Source organism: Ostrea edulis, chromosome 5 (assembly GCF_947568905.1).
Source record: "Ostrea edulis chromosome 5, xbOstEdul1.1, whole genome shotgun sequence".
Classification (NCBI taxonomy): Eukaryota; Metazoa; Mollusca; class Bivalvia; order Ostreida; family Ostreidae; genus Ostrea; species Ostrea edulis.
In genome coordinates, this window is record NC_079168.1 from 60350703 (window position 1) to 60372980 (window position 22278).

At 34.8% G+C, this 22278-nt stretch overlaps 1 protein-coding gene across 44 annotated transcripts in view; it reads left to right on the forward strand.

The window, feature by feature from the left end:
* The window catches only part of LOC125652372 (titin-like), a 49860-nt gene that overhangs the window by 21650 nt on the left and 5932 nt on the right, over positions 1-22278 (forward strand). For 13 of the 44 annotated variants that reach the window (XM_048881522.2, XM_048881520.2, XM_056164977.1 and 10 more), the window contains exons 2-7: positions 30-110; positions 11067-11298; positions 12104-13363; positions 14435-14758; positions 21226-21282; positions 21790-21893. In XM_048881522.2, the coding sequence (XP_048737479.2) occupies positions 11086-11298; positions 12104-13363; positions 14435-14758; positions 21226-21282; positions 21790-21893 (1958 nt within the window). In that variant the 5' untranslated portion in view covers positions 30-110; positions 11067-11085. Of the gene's footprint in view, positions 1-29; positions 111-8395; positions 8519-11066; positions 11299-12103; positions 13364-14434; positions 14759-21225; positions 21283-21789; positions 21894-22278 lie in introns of all 44 variants that reach the window. The other 31 variants (XM_048881531.2, XM_048881529.2, XM_048881537.2 and 28 more) reach the window with 7 other exon arrangements.

Consider the following 22278-nt stretch of genomic DNA (forward strand, 5'->3'; position numbering starts at 1 on the left):
ACTAATGTATTCAATGGGTTTATTTTCAGAGTAAGGAAAGTGTGTACCATTCGCTAACAAGCTTCAGAAGAGTGGAAAGAGTGATAAAGGAGTAGGGTTCTCACAATCGGGTAAGTTTGTGTATGTTGTCTGTATATGCTTTATGTCTAGTGTTTAAATATACATTCATTTAGTTCTTTATGTTTCTCTCTAATATTGACATGATCCACACCATTAACTGAAAGATTGGTCATACTGTTTCACAAAGAGTTGCATCCCTTTGCTGTTCACTCGAAGCACAATTAAAGATTTTACAGTTTTGTTGATCAAGATATCTGAAGTTAGTAAAATGTGTATTATTTCATGAGGTTTAAACTGACAGGAATTTCAGTAGAGACTTTCCTCAAATCAATGCCATGCAAGCATTTTATTTGTGAGATGGCATTCAGAAATTTGTGAAGATATTGACTTTCAGAGACCGTTTCTGGGCTAACTCAAGTAAAATCAATTACTAATATGATTACAAAGAAACACGGCATCGTTATGACTGAAGCACCAATTCAATGTAAAAATATTTGGTCGTTGAATATGTTTCTGGCTCAGTTACTGTTTTACTATCACAGTTTGCATTGGAGGAAAAAATGTTATTTATTCAAAGTATGTGTATAGCTTTAGATACTTTGAGACTTGATCTGATGACATGATACTGTAAAACGAAATCTGCAAATTATGTAAGCATTTCAAAGTCATTCCGATAATGAGAGGAGAAAGTTATGACTGTCTATCTGGTAATCTGGAGTTCTATGTTACCCCTCCTTACTTTGTAGTGTGTCTGTTTCTGTCCATTACTCAGTGAGTGCAGGATCAGCAGCACTGTATAGAAGATATGATCTCATGACCTATATATGTTACCAAAAATGCACGTAAATACCAACTCTTGGTTGCCAAACATTGGTACCATTAAATATATGGGTCACTTGTGATGTTTTTGTATTTTTATCACAGTATGCATTTAAAAGGCTCCAGAGACCTTATATAAAACAAATAATTAGTATATAATACTATATTCATCCCAAAATATTGCTCAAGGTGCTAAATACAAATTACATTAGACTCCCTTAGATACAGATGGTTAAGTCAAAATATATAATTATTAATTCACTACAAAATATACTATTGGAGACCAAGTGATACTAGGGCGGCAATTTAGGGTAATATTTTGTTAGAGTAATACATTTTGACAAGGAGCAAAGATGACTTTTCAAGGAAACTTTCAATAGGAAAGGAAAACAAAATTGAACAACAATCCAAGGTACAAAATTACAGGCTGTGATATAAGTAGAGTAGCAGTGGTGCTCAAAGTGCAATACAATCCTTTTGTAAGGATGTATCCCTGTGAGACATAGAGGCCACAGCTGGTGTTTTGTAAAGTAATAGATGCCTCCTATCCTGTCAAGGCTAAATAAAAGTGTGTACCGTATCTTGCTGATGTATACAAATTAATGTTTAAAAAGTCACATGCCACCAACAGGACCTAGATTAGAGCGTAAAAAAAGAGTTTACTGTGATAATATATATGCTACAGGCTATAACTACATGGGGGCGTCAAGCTCTTGCATGTTTTTATGTTGTACCATTGTTAATCTAATGGTTACTGTCTTTTAAATAAAAGTGATATTTGTATGAGGGTAAGAAAATGTGATAGTGGACAATGCTTACCCAGCCTGGACCCTTCACATTTTTTACCCAAACCAAATATCATTATTTTTTAATGTATTTTACAATGTATTTTTTTTAATCCTTTAACATGATATTTACAGATAGTTAGATAAGTTTTACCCACTGAAATTTACTCATGTTATGTTAAAGAAGTAACATGGAAATGTCACCTGCAGTTTTGTCTCTGACATCACAATGTAAACTTTGGGGAAAAAATAGGTGCATCATTGTAAAACATAACACACTAGGCTATATTTGGGCATCAGCTGAATTTAGCTTTATTGGGTTATGTAACAAAAAATTCCTTTTGAAATGTGATGGATGCATGTTGTATTGTCACTGGTATATTGCAATGCAGAGCAGATTTGTATTGAGATAAGAAATTTGTCTTAGAAGGGCACTTTGTTTCCATCCATCAGTCTGTTAGGCTGGGAGATCTTGGAGTCCACTTTTGCCCTTCTTGTCATCATGCTTTCAATTGAGATATTAATATAAAACGTACAATGTAGCTTTCTAGTGAACAAACATGAGATTAATTCCGACTTCCCTTAAACCTGATTAACCCACTTTGACAAGAATTAAGTTACAAGTCTAAATTGCACAAAATTTGTTTTTCTTGTTTGGGCACCAGTAGAAGACTTGCATTGCTTTAGCTATCGATCAGCACTACTCTCAGATAACTTATTTTGAATATGATTTTACCATAGCATACCATATCAGTTAAAGTTGTGGTGCATAGATTAATGAGGGGAGGGGGGATGAGCATCAACATTTGTTTTCTGAATATTTGTGTAACATAAATCATTAGAACTTCGAAATAAAGAGTCAATCTCCATGACCTAAGATGACGTACCCCCAATCTGATTAACTGTCCAACATTAGACGTACAAATGTACCCCCAATCTGATTAATTGTCCAACATTAGACGTACAAATGTACCCCCAATCTGATTAATTGTCCAACATTAGATGTACAAATATACCACCAATCTGATTAATTGTCCAACATTAGACGTACCCCCAATCTGATTAATTGTCCAACCTTAGACATACCCCCAATCTGATTAACTGTCCAACATTAGACGTACAAATGTACCCCCAATCTGATTAATTGTCCAACATTAGACGTACAAATGTACCCCCAATCTGATTAACTGTCCAACATTAGACATACAAATGTACCCCCAATCTGATTAACTGTCCAACATTAGACGTACTTCCAATCTGATTAATTGTCCAACATTAGACGTACCCCCAATCTGATTAACTGTCCAACATTAGACGTACCCCCAATCTGATTAACTGTCCAACATTAGACGTACCCCCAATCTGATTAACTGTCCAACATTAGACGTACCCCCAATCTGAATAACTGTCCAACATTAGATGTACCCCCAATCTGATTAACTGTCCAACATTAGACGTACCCCCAATCTGATTAACTGTCCAACATTAGATGTACCCCCAATCTGATTAACTGTCCAACATTAGACGTACAAATGTACCCCCAATCTGATTAATTGTCCAACATTAGACGTACAAATGTACCCCCAATCTGATTAATTGTCCAACATTAGACATACCCCCAATCTGATTAATTGTCCAACATTAGACGTACAAATGTACCCCCAATCTGATTAATTGTCCAACATTAGACGTACAAATGTACCCCCAATCTGATTAACTGTCCAACATTAGACGTACCCCCAATCTGATTAATTGTCCAACCTTAGACATACCCCCAATCTGATTAATTGTCCAACCTTAGACATACCCCCAATCTGATTAACTGTCCAACATTAGACGTACCCCCAATCTGATTAACTGTCCAACATTAGACGTAACCCCAATCTGATTAATTGTCCAACATTACAAACACAAGGAATATGTTTGTTTTTCTATACACCCATCATTAGATGGGACATATTATGTTATGGCGCTGTTCGTGCATCTGTCCGGCTGCTGACTGTCCATCCGTCAGTCTGGGGTCATGTTTTCCTGACTTTTTTCCGTAATGGATACATGTGCAACTTTGAAATTTGGTCATAATATCTCCCTCATGAATTGTAAGAGTGAGTTTGCATTTCAGCTGGATTGGTCCATCCTTGACCTACTTTAGAGCTATAGTCAAAGGCTTCCTCTCGGAGGAATACAAGTTCAGTTTGCATTTCAGCTGGATTGGTCCTTGACCTACTTTTTGGAAAAATTAGGTCAAACAATTTTCCGGGCTTTTTTTTCATTATAGATACAGATATTGCCCTGATATTTAGTCAAAGGCTTCCTCTCAGAAGAATACAAGTTCAGTTTGCATTTCAGCTGGATTGGTCCATCCTTGACCTACTTTTTGTAAAAAATAGATCAAACAGTTTTCCGGGCTTTGTTTCATTACGGATACAGATATTGCCCTGATATTTAGTCAAAGGCTTCCTCTCGGAGGAAGACAACGGCAGTTAACATTTTAGCTGTATTGACGCACGTAACGGCCTACAGTACTTTAGGGGTTAAAGTAGGTTAAACAGTTTTCCAGATTTTTTTGGTATGGTCACAGGTATTGCTCTGAAATTTAGTCACAACCTCCCTTTCAAAGAAATACATAATCAGTTCACATTTCAAATATTTCAACTTAATTGGTGCACTATGACCTACTTTAGGGCTAAAAGTAGATCAAATGGTTTCCTGGACTTTTTATCTATCAAAGATAGATGTTGCACCGACATTTAGTCACAACCTCACTCTCAGAGAAATACATAATCAGTTCACATGTCAGATGGATTGGTGCACCATGACCCTCTTTAAGGCTTTTCTATTCAGAATGTATGTTGTATCAATTCAGAGTGCACAATATGCTTCCAGGTTGAATTTCAATGTCCGACGGGCGTATAAGTACCGTTTGCAGTACTCTTGTTTTTATGCTTATTATTCAAACTTTTGCAATGAAACTATAGAGTATGCCTGAGGATGATCTATAAGAGTCAAAGGTCACTATGTCACCAAAGTAAAGGAATTAAAAACAAATGTTTGGATGCATTAAAGCCCCTATAGGAATGAAAAAGAAAGTATGGAAACCCATGAAATGTTTTGTTGTAAATTAATTATTATTGTGGATTTGCTATCACAAATTTTAGAATACATATTAGATACAACTAGCTTTATTTCTTACCATGTAGTATTCTTTTGGGTTCACCAAAATAAAAATTGCATAAGTGTACATTGCAGACATTGAATAAAAATGAGTTCACAAAAAATAAATGGTGTGACTTGTGGTCCCAAGTCTGTCAAATTTGTGTCCCACAGAAAAAAAACCCCATAGCTAAATGGTATATCAAATTTTAGAATACTAATTAACATGCAGATTTAATCATTTGATGAAGTTTTTGAATTCATTTTGAAATTCTGTTCATTCAAAAGCTTTTGTAGTGAAGGTTTTTTAGATGTTGACGTTTTCTTTTTTTCTTTTCTTTTTCTTTTTTTTGTGTGTATAGAAATAATTCGTTTGTCTTGTTTAATCAAGTTTCTCATTTTGAATAAAAATTATTAAGTCTCCCAAACAAAGTTTGGAGGCTTATTGTTTTTCTCGGTTCTTATTATTATTCTTTTAAAGTTTTATTATTATTTTTCTTACAATTTTTGTTCACATGATTTCTTGAATATGCGTCCACCGATTATCGTCAAATTTTCAGGCATGATAGATATTCACTTAAACTCGATTCATTTATTGTTGTTGTGATTTTGTTTACGTCAATTATTACGTCAAGTCAAATGCTATCTGACATGTTTCATACCGATTGTTAGGCCGTTCTTGGCGCACTGATTTTGACTACGGATAACTCCATTTACCTGATCAGGATATAGGGCTCACGGCGGGTGTGACCGATCGACAGGGGATGCTTACTCCTCCTAGGCACTTGATCTCACCTCTGGTGTGTCTAGGGGTCCTTGTTTGCCCAGCTATCTATTTTGTATTGCTTATAGGAGTTATGAGATTGATCACTGTTCATTATCTTCACCTTTCATATTGATGTTTTAGTGAAATTTGGGGGTCACTTTGTCCGGGAGTGTTCTAAGTGGAAACTATTGAAGATATTAACTTCAAATTTTCAGCGATTGTAGTAGAGACTTCATAGTTGTGCGTAGCAGCATTCAAATTTGATTCACGCAAAAACTGTCAGAGGATCCGAACAAAACGTCATAATTTTTTTACGGCATTTTTGGACACGTATTCTTGAATATCTTTTTATGCAGAAATAATTTGAAAAGATAAGAACAAAAGTTGTAGATATATAATGACAAGACCTATTCGATGATGTCAAGTTTTAGGGGCCAGACCCTCAAATTAAGGGCCGAAAGGTGTCAAAAGTATTTTTCTTAATATCTCAAAAATTAGAAAGAATTTGTAAAGCATTATTGAAGCAAAGTTGTTTGTTTTGACGTTTTGCAATTGCTGATCATATCGGCGAAATGAACATTGATCAGGTAATAAGGGATTTTAAGGGGAATAACGTACGAAACTTTAATGCTTTCTATGTCTCAAACGAAAAATATTTTGTAAAGCGCTATATAACATAAATTGGTCAGAATGTGACTCTAAACAATAAGCCATCCTTAAATTTTGTCGTAAGTTCCCTTCAGGGGATGGCCCGTAAAACTGAATATCCATTCTATCTTGAAAACTAAAAAACATGTTGTTCAACGATAAAGAACAAAAGTTGTAGATAATGACAAGACCTACTTGACCATATCAAGTTTTCGGGGCCAGTTCCTTAAATAAGAGGCCGAGGGGAATTAAACAACATACATTTTCCTATGTTTTATTTAGAAAACAAGTGTTGTTTAGTTTATTTAGCTTGATATCAATGCAATATAGGTAAATAAACTACTATTTAGCAAAAGTTTTCAATGCGATACTCTTTCTACACAAATGAGAGCAAAAAAGTATGCGCAACATGTCGAATTCACTATATCCGGGTCCCGTGGGGATCTGGGTTGGAATAGGTCCTCATGCAGTACCCCTTGCTTGTCGTAAGAGGCGACAAAATGGGGCGGTCCTTCAGATTAGACTGCAAAAACCGAGGTCCCGTGTCACAGCAGATGTGGCACACTAAAGATCCCTACTTCAGGTGTGACACATTCAAACAATGTTACCTAGTACAATTTTACTATTACATGTACCTAAATGCTCTTCATTACACTAGTCAGTTAGTCCTTGATGCTTTAAGATTATTTAACCATGGCTTTTTGGGGTTATCCAAGATAAAGGGCAGTATTTATGTTATGTTTATTAAGTGAGCCTAGTGCTGGGACAATTTTAAAGTCCAATCTGTGACTGTAAATGCAAAATGTGATATTATTTATAGAATATGTGTTATTTTATGTGATATTGTGTCATGTCAATTGTTATTCTTTGTCTAACGTGCCTTTATCTGAATAAACATAATAAATAATAATAATAACAAGTGTCATGTTTCAGGTTGAGTGTTAACAAGACTTAGTGTGAAAATGCCTATAATAAGAAATATAAAAGAAAGTTTTAGGAATGCTGGTTAACTGAATTAGATTCCAATGGACACAGGTTAGAGTCATGGTGTGTTAAAGGCAATTCAGATCGTAGTGCTAGGTGTACCATTTGTAAGACAGAAATCAAATGTGTCATTTTGTTAATTGACATTATTTTAATGAAACAATGAAAGTTGTAATTCCTGTTAATTAACTTGTAAATAAAAGGAGAGTGTAGTGAGTGGAGGAGGAGGCTTAAAAGTCCAGAAGTTCTTTGTTTTTCTTGTCCTCTATATATTCCTATATTTCTGAGGTATGTCCTATATTTCTGAGGTATGTCCTATATTTTTTGGACCAAAATTCACTTGAGGCCCTGTATTCTTCCATTTAAACTCTCGCGCCTAAAACTGTCCGACATTGTTCTCTGTGACCAATTGATATAAGTTTTAGATATTCAAGAATATGATAGGCCAATGTATCTAGATGCGCAGAAATGTTTTTGTTTTCAGATTCAGGGTATATTTTGGGGGGATCAAATGGGGATGAGGTTTAACATAGAACTCTATGGAGAAAAAATGAGAAGAGAATGACAGCTAGGCCCTACAAATTAGTATCAAGGTCAAGTGACCTAGACCTCTGACCATGAACATAAAAACTGGTATATCTTTAAAACTGGGACTGATAGTGACATGGGATCTTCAAAAATGGCAAGAGGATGATAGGAACTACAAACTAGTATCAAGGTCAAGTGACTCCAGTGACCTTGACCCCTGATCTTAGAACATAAAACTGGAATTAGTTAAGAGCCAGATCTGATGGAGACATGGGATCTTCAGAAATTATGAAAGGATTGAGAAAATGATTTTTTTATTTTGATCTAATGCATCTAATACATTACAAAACTGAACAAAACTATTTTGTCATAGATTTATAATTTTGTAAATATATTGCACATATATAGTGAAGTGAAAATGAATTAAGTTCATTATACATGTATATGCAGATGTCCAAAACCAAAGGAATGATAGGTATCGGAATTCAAAATTTTATACTGTGATATTTTCCTGTATTCCTGTTGAAGCTTATAGTTATTAATGAACAGCAATTTGTATATATAAATGTGCGTTAGACACATCTTGGAATTTTCTTTGATATTTTAAAATTATAAATGTGCACATTTATAACTATTTCTGTCATACTTTTAGAGCTTAAACCGGTCGTGGTAGCTCAGTGGTAGATTGATCGATCGTTCACTTCATAACATGGAGGTTGCGAGTTCAAGCCCTGCTCGTGCCATGGTGGCCATCAAACCTAAGACATTAAGATAGGTATAGCGATTGCTCCTTCGTCAAACACTTGGCATTTAAAAGAGAGAATCACGGGTCTTTAGGATATGACCTTAAAACGGAGGTCCCGTGTTGCGGCAGGCATTGACACGGTAAAGAACCCTCACTGCCACGGCCCTGAGTGCTATATAAGCATAGGTCTGTGGTACTTAACCTACACTGGTGACGTCTTAATATGAGTGACAAATTCTTGACGAGTCGTAAAACAAACTATCAATCAATCTAGAGCTTAGAACACTATAACTTTTTCTTAGAGTAGCACTGATGTTACAAGGCACATGATATATTATATAATGATATGAGATGAAGTAAAGAGAAAACTATTTCCAATTTTTTCCTTTAAAAAAGAGCTATAGTTTAACTATAGGCATCTAAAATGGGTAACAGATGGGTATCTACATTAATATATCATGCAAATTTTCTTTTCTTTGTTTCTTTTGCCAATTAAGGCTTAATTATTCTCATAGTAATTTTCACTACACAGTTGGAATGTATATATATAGCTGATTCCACAGAAAACATACTCCCATATCAGCATTAATATATTAAACTGTAAGAATAAAGAATGTCTCTACGACCAACACATTTTAAAACTGAAGGAAATACATGCACATATGGTGCATATATATCTAAAATTCTGATTCATCTAGATTAATTATGACAAGAATCCATCCTAAAATCATTTTGTAGTCCATATTGTTGTGAAGTAACAGATGAGTGATAATTGATATATCAAGTTCAGTACACTTATAATATGATATACACCTTGTAAATGTTACATGTATACTTTCATCTTTTGCGAACCTTTTAGTGACATACGGCGCATGATTACTAATATGCAGTGGGAATTAATTGAATTGTTTTATCAGTAATTATAACATTCATCATAAGAAATATCTTATTTGATAAGAAAAAGAAGATGAAGTAAAGTAAATGTGCTACAATCTTAAAAATAATTTTTGGGTGAAGAAAATTTCTTGGATTTGATTATATTAATGTAAGTAGATTAATTATTAATCAGGAAACTGCAGAGTTTTTAACACCAGACTCAGTGTGGGGTCGTCTGCTCCAAAAACATCTGATACAGCCATAATTTGGCCGTCTGCTAATGACCTCACCAGGGCAATCCTAAATGTTACCATGGTAATTACCTAATACCAGTATTGTGACCAGTCTTGTGTACTTAACTTGGCAATCTGCCAGAAAATAAGACAGGTGTGCTATTTTATGTGAATTTCTACAAGTAATTCACAGTTTGATCTTTTTAAGTAAAGTTTCATCATCACTAATGCAGTTAAAAATTTTCTATATTTCTTTGAAAATCAGATTTGAATTAAAGATAGTCATATCCAGTTCATGCTTATATATCCAATTCAGTCTTAGTTAATTATTACAAGAATCAAATAGACACAATATAAAAACACCTCTCATACAATATCTCTGGAATGCGAAAATGTGGGGATGTCACATGAATAAAACATTATTAAGGCAACACTCTTCACTTTCCTTTATGTAATTGTGTGATCTCTCAGATGGTTTCCATAGCAACCGGAAACAACATTTTCCCCCTCCTTGATGCAGTAGTGTCAAAGATCTGCAAGCTAGTATAAGAATATGAATTGTTTTGTATTAGTACTAGTGTAAATTTTTTGTATGAATTGATTACCAATTTGACACATCAAGAAAATCAGTTTATTTGTGTAAATGGTTTACACTAACATATGTTTGTTGTCTGGATTCAAGTACCCTTAACTAGAAAAAGATGTTGCATTTTGAATACATTGTAAAAACAATGAAGGATCTGGGAAACATTTGCTCAGACTTGTTAAATGTTGTCTATAAATTTTAGACATGCAGCAAGCTAACTTGTTTATCATCAAAGAACCTGAATCTTGTATAAACTCATTTTTTAACACACAAGAAATACCTTTCTTCAATTCAAAGCTGTTTTTTATCATCTTCATTATGCAATCAGGAAATTCTTCCACACTGTGCTCACTTCATTGGAGTCTAAATGCAACAGTTTATTGCCAGATATGTTTTGCCATGAAAGACTCTGTAAGACTGACTCGCATCATCGTTTTTTAAACAGACCCTCAAATCTATGAGATATTATTAGGTATATATTTATCCAGATTTTAAAATGTGACCCACTTCTTTGGCATTATTTGCATAGTTCTACATCTGTAGGCTAATTTATTTCAAATAAATCTGCTTGAATGGGAATGCTGGCAGATTTGGGGGGGAATTCTGTATCACATTGTATTAATTCTTTCCAAAGTGCAGTGGAATTTTTATAGACCTCTGTTCGGTAAGTTTATACAAATTCAAGCACCTTGGAACTCTCAAATCTTGTAGTCTGAGTCAAACACAGCAATATGGCGACATTCTCTTTTATTTTACATCATTATAAACAGGTACCTATTTCATTTTAACAATGTTATGAAGATGTTTCACTAGATGTACATGTATCAACTAATTTATGTGTAGAAAATTTTGTCCAATAATCATTCATTTTGTATATTTATAGAAAACTTAAAGGAAGAACTATGGGAAATTCTTCGGGAAAAAATAAGAAAAACAAAAAGGGAAAAGATGAAAAAGAAGAACAAACAGCGAATGAGCAAACAGAACAGAAACAAGGGGAAGAGGCAGCCAACAAACAAGGAGAAGACAAACCTGCAGAGGAGGCATCCAATGACAAAGAAGAAGACAAAGCAGGTGATGGAGGGGCCGGAGAGAAGAAAGAGGATGAACCAAAGGTACCCAGTAGAGCCTCAACCCTATATATCAATATTATGATTTATTGGTGTGTAGGGAATATTCAAGTATATTACTTTTTAAAATAACTATTGAAAATCTTTGTATTTATTTCATTCTTTCTAGGCCTATTTCATTTATTTCTCCCATATAAATAATCTTTAATTTTTATCTCTCATTTTGCATGACAATGGTTGCTTGTGGCTCATAAGTAGTTGTGAATATATACATCTCTGTTAATTTGCATCGAGTGGTAGAAGTATGTAAGGACTTTGTGCTTGTGCATATTTCCATGGTGCTCATCCTTTTTATGCTGATTTTCATTTCTGTTCTATCAAAATGTATTCATTTTCACATATTGGAATGAATTTCTTAAATTTTTTTCAAACCAGACATATGCAGAGTTTTGACACATGAAATTAAGTGCTTATCTTAGCAAAAATGTGTACCTTAACCTCTTCCATTCCTTGAAATAAAGTACTAAATACCGACACATGCTATATTTGCATAATTGTTAGAAATTGTAATGAAAACAAAATCAAAGTTGATATGGGCATGTATGAAGAATGGCTTTCGGAAACTGAAAAAAAATTTCTTGAGCTTTTCATTCTCAAACAAAATATACTTACATGTAGATATTTCAAAGAACAAGTAGCACAGAAGCTTATTCAAAATTGTTTCTATATGAATTTAAGAAATTATTAATCATAAACAAGTAATTTTGCCCCAATATCAAAATTTTGGACATCATTTATTTCTAAAATTGGGGTTCATTTCTTACTGGTATAATATTTTCCATACTTATAGAAATCAGGAGGACTTGTGCCACTGGGCGTTGATAACCGGTTGCCATGGAAATATGTGACAATGAAAGTCCTTGGTGTATTGTGGTATTTGGTGTGTATGTTTGTCAACCCATTGTCTGTATATTTCTGTCAGGAAGCAGGAGAAAAAGCAGAAGAAGATGCAAGTGAAAAATCGCCAAAAAATACTAGCACTGATAACACAGAGGAAAAGAGTAGTGAGCAAAAAATTGAAAAAAGTTATGATACCAAATCTGAGGAAAAGGTAGGGGAAGCTAAGGAATCACAAGACACTGAGACTAAAAAGTCTCCTAGCAAAGAAAAATCTGACAGTCAAAATGAAACAAAGGAAGAGGCAGCCAACCCAGATAAAAAAACTGCACAGCCTGTGGATCAGTCTTCTAAGACAACAGAAGGAAGAGTAACTGAGCAGTGTAAACCTAATGACAGTGCTGCAGATCCCATTCCTCCACTTGCTCAACCAGAAGAAGAAGATCTAGATACACAACCAACAACAAACAGGGATGAATCAAAGGAAGTAGTTGAAGAGAAGTCTCTAGAATCAAAAGAGGCAGAGTCAGAAGAAAGACCATCTCAGGATAAAAAACCTAATGAGGATAAAAAACCTATTGGAGAATTACAAGAAAAACTTACAGAATCACCTGCAGAAAACGCTGAGGATCCTAATGAACAGGTTAATGTAGTGTCAGAAGAACCTACAGCTGCTCAAAATGAACAACCTTTACAACCTTTAAAATCTAAGGAAGAAAAACCCATTGAAGAGGCAGAGAACCAACCCAAAATTTCAGTTCAAGAAGGGGTTCCAGAGGCAGTTGAAGATGCATGTAAAACACAAGTTCAAGAAACAGAGAAAGTAGTCCTAGAGGAAACAACAAATGCTCAAGAGCAATGTTCAGAATCAGTTGAGGAAAATTCTGAGGAGATTAAAACAGAACCATATAACAGTGATGAAACTGAAAAAGTAGTTGCAGAGAAGGCAACAGATGCTCAAGAGCAATGTTCAGAATCAGTTGAGGAAAAATCTGAGGAGGTTGAAAAAGAACCATGTAATGGTGAAAAAACTGAGGAATTAATGACAGAGAGGGCAACAGATGCTCAAGAGCAACATTCAGAATCAGTTGAGGAAAAATCTGAGGAGGTTGAAAAAGAATGTGAAATGCAACCAGAGGAAACAGTTGAGAAACCCACCTCTGGAGAAGTTGAAGAAACACAGGAGGAGGTTGTCAATGAGAAAATTCCAGAGGTAAGTCAAGGTCGACCTAATTCTTTAAATCAAGATAGTGAAGCAGAAGTTATACCATACGACTCAAATGAACCAGCAGTGCAATCACCAAAACCAGACCTACCTCATATTCTAACCCTGAACCAAAATGTGACCAAACTGAACCAAACAATACAATCAAATGCCGAGGAGAAGCTTGACAGAGACCACTGTTGAAAGCAGATCCAGATCCATTGGAATGGATAGCCAAAGCACTTGGTTGCCTTAAATTTTGGTACAGAGCCAGAGTTTTTCCAGTTCGGTGAACTGGTTTTGGGGAGGTTGTTGTAGTGTGCAGATCAAGTTATCTTCAAATTTTGTTCATGAAATACTCTAGTGCAGGAGTAGTGCAGATCATAAATGTTGATTATAGTTATTTTTCTACCTTTTTTGTCAGTGTAATCTTTATTTTTATTTCCTGCAAACGTTTAACTTGATATCTCAATACAACAGGGTGACGACAAAGTGCATGTTCTGGCAAAGATGTGGGTGAAAAGTTAAATTCAAACAATCCCTTAAAATCGTCTGCCTTCTATGTGCATCAGGTTTATTATGCATTCTTTGGCTATCAAATTTATTAAGCCTTATCTAGAAAATTTCAATAACTCTATTTTCTTTATTTCTTCTCACTTTTGCACATTTTCATATGCAATGCTGAAATATTAATTTCTTTTGCCAGATTCTATTTAACTGCAAAAACTTGACATAAAAAACACTACACCTATCAGTGTAGTAATGGAACATGAATAATACCACTATATTTCTTTACAAATACCACCATTTATTCTTTTTTTAAAATTCCGACTAAAATTTTATTGAATTTCATTTAATAATTATGATATTAAAATTCATATTAATGGTAAAATTATTGAGAAAAATATGCTTGAATATAGAGATGAATTCGTCAATAATATAAAATGAATATATTTCATACTAGCCATTTCTATATGGACTTTACCAGATTTACAAAACATGGAGTCTTTAGATACATATACATTGTATATGAAATAGATATCCTGACATGCTAAGAAAAACCCAGTGTAATTTTGACAGGAACAAGAGTCAGAATCTAAAGAGGAACCCAGTGAGGATACACCCAAACCAGATGAAACTCCCAAACCAGATGAAACGCCTAAGCCAGACGAGACACCTAAGTCAGAAGAGACGCCTAAGCCAGACGAGACACCTAAGTCAGAAGAGACGCCTAAGTCAGACGAGACGACTAAGTCAGAAGAGACGCCTAAGCCAGACGAGACGCCTAAGTCAGACGAGACGCCTAAGCCAGATGAACCAGAGCAAACCCCTCAGGAGGAAACTAAGGAGGAGGAACCCGCTGCAGAGGAATCACAGGAGATAGAGGCTCCTAAGGAGGTCTGCGTAGGTGTTCGTTTCCTTTTCTTTCACTTTCAGTGACTGATACATCAGAGAAGCAGTTCCTCCTGTCATTTACTGTATGTGTATTTATTTCTAATTGATCATCAAGAGCTATCAGAAAATGGGCTGTTTCATGCAATCATGAATTAACACTATCATTGCTATGCTATATGGATGCTAAAGTAGGGCTTTATATTTTCTGATGTGGGGTGACATTGTATCAGATCCATGGTAAAGAGAGATCAAGGCTGATAAAGTGTGTTTCTAACAAATTCAGTAAAATATCCTCCTCTTTTAATTATATTTGATACTATAGTATATGCTTTTTATTTTTAAAAAATGGGAAACATTTTACTAAGATTTTCCTTGCAAAGTATCGGTACTAAATTACATCATAAGAAATCCAGTTACCTTATGTAAGCTGGTGACCTTGAACTTTGACCTTTTGATCTCTAAATAGATAGTGGTAGTCCTTTTGTGATAGAGAACCTGTATATATCATTTCATTGCTGAATCTTAAAACGTTTATTGATATCTCTCACTGTAAACACCAGAGACCTTAACCTTTTGACCTGAAAACAATAGTAGGTTTTATTATAAGTCATGGCAACCCAAAATATTTTTACATGAATGATAAATGATAGGATTAATTATATGATAAAAATTTGTCATACTATTCTGTTGATATATGTTCTAGATAAGCTTCAGTACTAATTTGAAAACGTTAAAAATTGAAATTCCCGCCATCTATAGAGGCTGCCATGATGTGGAACTGTTTTGTATTCAAGACCACAAAAATCAATAATTTTGACGTCACACCGTCTGTTCCGATTTTGATGAGATTCTAAGATCATCAAAGATGTGGTAGATTTTACGAATAAATAGGTTGATGCCTTCCTTTAGGGCTGAAACGATATGTCCATTTCCCAATACAATATGTATTTCAATACTCGTACCAAGATTCAATACGATACATTTTACAGAAGAAATCAATAAATAATTTTCTTTAGAAAGATTCACATTTACAATTTCAAAAGCAAAATGTTTCCAAACCATTGAACGATAAGATGTCAGTGTTGGCTTCATGGTTTAAACTGATTCAGTTTGTCAAACTCGAGGCTAACAACAGCTCTGACCATTATCCAATGCCAATTTGCCCCTTGTAAAAATGATAAGTACAGTTTGCATGGGATGCATTTTACCAAATCCAATTTTTAAAAATGTATCGAACCGAAGATCGAGGCAGTGAATCGAACATTGAATTGAAAGTTTATATTGAACAATATCGATATTTCGGTGAATCATTTCAGCCCTACCTTCCTGTGTCAAGCTGTAAATTGCACTAATGCAAAGGAGGGATGTGAAAAAAAGTTGTGGGTTTTTTTCTTTTCAAAATCCTGACCCAACCAAGTCATCTGAAAAGATAAGACTATGGATCCATCATTTGTGTGATGATAAGTTGAGGTTTGAGACATTTGTATTAAGAAATGTGTATCGTCTGCCTCACAGGTCTGTGACTCGACTGAACATCTTCTTTTCTCAATTTCCTCTTGTGAAAGAACAGGCTCAAATCTATACAGCTCCAAACTTCACTGTTCGTGACTTACTTGTCATGTTTACAGTGCTGCTGATGAAATAAACCGGAACCGACGATGTGACATCATAAATTAAACTTCAATGGCCGCTCTCTTTGTGGCGGGTAATTCAAAATATATGATATATTAATATCGATTTACTCGTTAAGCAAGACCTTGTTAAAGACTGTCATTCATGATATCAGTAACAATTACTTTATTCATAAAAGCAACAATGTGGTTAGGATTGCCTTTCCCTTTAAATTCATGCATGTAGTATATAAAATGATTCAGTCACTATATGTAGATTCAGTTACCTTGAGTTTGGACCTTCTGATGGAAAAAAAAAATGCACGCAAACTAAACAATAGGGGGTCATCCTTTGGTCATAGATTTTTTGAGATGTTATCCATAAATGGAAGTATTACAGAGAGATGAATGAATAGACAGATGAACAGACCTAAATTGATATTTCCCTCTTTTGCTAAAATGGGAACAAAAATAAATTCCATATGAAGTATTGTAGTAATGCCATTTGGTAGATTTTTCTCTCATGAATTTGGCAAATATAAAGATGATTTAGAATCTTAAAGGGACATGGACACAATTTGAGCAGAAATTTTTCAAATTCTGTTTTTCCATTTTTAGCTCTTCTGAGCCAAAGGCTCAAAGAGCTAATCATATGGCCATATGTCTGGCGTGCGGTGTGCGTCAACTTTTTGGAAAAAGTGCTATATCTCAGGAACCCCTTGGCCAATTTTTGTCAAATTTGTCAAAGGGTATCCTTGGCCCAAGGGCTTTCATTTGTACTAAAACTAGGGTTGTGACCCTTTAACAAGGGGAGATAATTAGGAAAATGCAAACAAAAGTAGTGGTTGCTAAAAAATCTTCTTCTCAAGAACCACTGGGCATCTTATCACCAAACTTATGCATAAGGATGAGGATAGGTTGTAGATAAAAAATTGTTTAAGGCATCATCCTGGGGCAAAGGGTGTGGTCTCAAGGTCACTTCAAAGTTGACCTTAAATTTTGTTTTGGTTTTGTTAAAACTTTGATATTTTGCTTAGTATAAGGACTAGGATCATCAAATTTTGTCAGTTGATGCATCTTAGGACCTAATATCATGTTTTCTCAAAAGTAGGTCATGGTGACCTACTTTTTGAATTTCGCAGGTAATTATTGTTAAATGGATTTTGATGCATATCTTGGACACTTTTGAGCCTCTGATCATCAAAAGTTTTCAGTTGATGGATCATGGGACCTTGAACTGCGTCATTTGAAAAGTATGTCACCATGACCTACTTTCTGAATTTTATGGCTAATCATTTATGAATATATTTTAGGTTGTTATTTCAGATACAGAGAGGTTTAGAATCATCAAACCTTGTAAGTTGATGCATCTGGAGGCCTCAAAACATATTTATTAGAAAAAAGTAGTTCATAGTGACCTACTTTTTGAATTTTGCTGACATTCAAATTTCACATTTTCAATTTTAGATGCATATTTTGGACACTATGAAAGCTAGGGTCATCAAACTTTGTCAGTTGATGCATCTTGAGTCTTCATAGTTTGTTGACCAAAAAGTAGGTCACCTTGACCTACTTTTGGAATTTGACGGCTATATCTTTGATATTTCAGATACTATTTGACTTACAATTATCAAACTTTGTCAGTTGATGCATGTTGAGTCTTCAGAGTGTGTTGACTAAAATGTAGGTCACCGTGACCTATTTTTGGATTTTGACGGCTATATTTGAATATTTCCGATACTATTTGACTTACAATCATCAAACTTTGTCGGTTGATGGGTCTTGAGTCTTCAGAGGGTGTCGACCAAAAAGTAGGTCACTGTGACCTACTTTTGGAATTTGACGTTTATATCTGAATATTTCAGATACTATTTGACTTACAATCATCAAACTTTGTCGGTTGATGGGTCTTGAGTCTTTGGAGTATGTCGACCAAAAAGTAGGTCACTGTGGCCTTCTTTTGGAATTTGACGGCTATATTTGAATACTATTTGACTTGTCAGTTGATGCATCTTGAGTCTTTAGTGTGTCGACCAAAAGTAGGTCACCTTGACCTACTTTTGGACAGTTACATTTAAATTTTCAGGTATTATTTGACTTAACATCATCAAACTTTGTTAATTGATGAATCTTTGTTAGTGAGAATTTTTGCCTGTTCTACAATGTATCAGAAGAGCGATTCTAGGCCCATGGGCCTCTTGTTAAGGTTTAGAATGCTTAATTAAGGTATTTTTCATAGTCAATCAAAATCTGAATATCAGTTGTTGAGTTACCGGTACTAGTGAGCTTGTGCCATATTTTTGTTTACATATAGATTGCTTAATAGAAAATAGCATGTTTAAAACAAAATGAGATGTGCCAAATGCTAGAAACTATTTAATTGTGTTCATAATTAACTTGTAAATTGAAAAAAATTCTGCTTTAAACAAAACTTTTACTAGTATATTTAACCTATGTAAACAAAAACATGGCACAAGCCTTGTTTACATAACAATGAATTGTGAGCTCTGTATCTCCTATGTACCTCGACAACTGACATTCAAATTTTTGCTGAGCATTAGAAATACTCCAGTTAAGCATTCTAAACATTAAAAAATGGAAAAATAAAATTTGAAAATTTTCAGCTCAAATCATGTCCATGCCCCTTTAAGATGAACATCTTTAATTGCATGACTGTTTTGAAGCACTCTTTATGTCATTTTGATGGGGATCCCTCTTTTAAATCAACCAAGTTGATATGTCTCTCATATCTATCAAAATCTATTTATTTGTTTTTACTAATTACAAATAGATATATTTTTGGGTAATGTTGATTTGATATTGTATCTGGAAATTGTCTGAGGCATAGTTAATAACAAATTATAGTGCTTTCTAGCCAAAATATGAATCCTATTAAGGATTCTATTAAGGATCTTATTAAGCACATACAGAATTAGATATGGGAAGGTTGCAGGAAATCAGTGTTGCATGCAAAGGTGAGAAGTAGAGTGGATCAAACACACAGTGCTAGAGGTTAGAATCACACATACATATTATACAGTGTTAGAAGTGATCACAAACACACTGTTAAAGGTGAGAAGGAGTGTGGATCATGCTTACAGTGTTGGAGGTGGGGATGAAACACATAGGGGTGGGAAAGGCCATAAATACACACACATTGTTATAGGTGGAAAGGGGCAGGGATCACACACACATACACTGTACACAGTTGCTACACACAACTATTGCCGTTTTTTATGACAAAGTGATTTTTGGATTTGTCCAAGACCTTGCTTTGATTGATGCAACAATAGCTATTTGTAGGATTGTATTTGAAGAAGGGGTATGATCAATTACAATGTTAGAGGTAGGAAGGGGCGTGTATCAAGCATAGTGTTAGAGATCAAACTTCCGCCAGAGTTCATTTGCTCACAAACCAAACTCTTCCAGTTAGGCATTATGGGATAGCGATTTCTTAGACCGCATATACTGTGTGACGTCACCATAGAATGACGAAAAACATAACGTCAAACGTAAACAACTTCCAAAACAAGAACGTAAACATCAAGTTCATTACTGAACAGAAGTCTCCCTACTTTTTAATCATCTTTTGATCATTTTATGTTTAAAATAAAATCCATACTTTTATATAAATGCTCTTAATGTTAATATCTTCAAACTTTTAACTACGAACTACTTCTTTAGTGTTATTTGCCTGCGTGATAATCGCGGACTCACAATATGCAAATCTGTATATTGTACTGCGTCACATAGGAGAGGTCTATTCGTAGGTGACGTAATGAGGCCTCGACGGGGAGTTTGTGTTAGAGATAGGAAGGGGCATCGCCGCATGGATCACATACAGTGTTAGAAGTAGAAAGGGGTGTGGATCAAACATAGTGTTAGAAGTGGGAAGGGGCAGGGATCAAACATAGTGTTAAAGATGGGAAGCCAAGAGGGTGTGAATCACATACAGTGTTTAAGATTGGAAGGGGTGTGGATCAAACAGTGTTAGAGGTGGGAAGCTAAGGGATGTGAATCATAGTGTTAGAGATTGGAGGGGCAGGGGTCAAACATAGTGTTAGAGGTGGGAAGGAGTGTGGGTCAAACTTTGTGTTAGAGATGGGATGCCAATGGGTGTGAATCACATACAGTGTTAGAGATGGGAAGGGGCAGGGATAAAAAATACAGTGTTAGAGATAGGAAGGGGCAGGGATAAAAGATACAGTGTTAGAGATAGGAAGGGGCAGAGATAAAAAATACAGTGTTAGAGATGGGAAGGGGCAGGGATAAAAAATACAGTGTTAGAGATAGGAAGGGGCAGAGATAAAAAATACAGTGTTAGAGATAGGAAGGGGCAGGGATAAAAAATACAGTGTTAGAGATGGGAAGGGGCAGGGATAAAAAATACAGTGTTGGAGATAGGAAGGGGCAGAGATAAAAAAAAAAATACAGTGTTAGAGATAGGAAGGGGCAGGGATAAAAAATACAGTGTTAGAGATAGGAAGGGGCAGGGATAAAAAAAAATACAGTGTTAGAGATGGGAAGGGGCAGGGATAAAAAATATAGTATTAGAGATAGGAAGGGGCAGGGATAAAAAATACAGTGTTAGAGATGGGAAGGGGCAGAGATAAAAAATACAGTGTTAGAGATAGGAAGGGGCAGGGATAAAAAATACAGTGTTAGAGATAGGAAGGGGCAGGGATAAAAAAAAATACAGTGTTAGAGATAGGAAGGGGCAGGGATAAAAAATACAGTGTTGAAAGTTGATCTTTCATTTGACAAATTGTATTAAGGAAGTATTCTTAATAGAACATTAAACAATTATATATTTGTGAATAAGAATTTAACCAGAACAATCTTCATTGTATTAAATTATTTTTAAAGGAACCCCCACCAGCTGAGACTGAGGAACCCGTGCAAAATGGAGTGGAAAATGATGAGGTATGGGAGAAAATGTAATGCAGCTGTTACAACATATTACTAATGGAATATTTTAGATATCATGAGATAGGTACTTGTAGAAGGCATATGAGAGAGCATTTCCTGACTTGGTGTTTCTAAAAATAAATAAACAAGTCTTCACTGACTGCCTCACTGAAAAAATCAGAAATAAAGAGTTTGTAAAATGTCTCATTTGAAAGTAATATGTGATAGATGCAGTATTTGTTTAACAAACACTTTGAAAGTGAACCATAGTATTTAAAAATTGTGCAGATTTTTAAGAGGCCAATTTGTGATGGAAGATTCATTGTCCTGAGAAACTTATATTGAAATAAGACTTTGGCTTTGCAGGTCGATAAACCCTTGTATTGACCTCATCTAATGATACATATATACATGTACTGATATTGAATGATGTGTTTGTTAAATGAAGCAGTCTCCAATTTGTAATCGGATGCATTTTAGTGTGAGTACAAATTCCTGTATGTGTAATGTTTTAATTTTAAGAGTCAGAAGTTTGCCACAGAATTCCGATGGGAAGGTGATGGAGAGACTGTTAAAGTGTCAGGTTCATTCAATGATTGGAAGGAGGAAGTGCCTTTAGAGAAAAAGTAAGATGGAAGAGGTTTTAGAAAACCTGTAACTTATGGAGCTTCAAATTAACATTGAACTCAAATAACTGAAGATATTTTCATTATTTGAAGATATCAATTCATTTGATGTATGCAACAATTGAATTGAAGAGCTCCTCAAATAATTAATGATTTTCAATTCTGAATTATTGCTTGCATTATTCTTAATTGTTGATAGCATTAATTATTTTGCTGAATTGATGCATGCAATGATTGAATTGTAGCTCTTTTCAGGACTTAATGATATCAACAATTGAATGATGTGTGCTATTTGAAGAGATTGATAATTCAATTAATTTGTGCATCAATTCAGTTAAGGTATGCGGTAATTTAATTTTTGCTCTCTTCAATTTAAATATTCTGC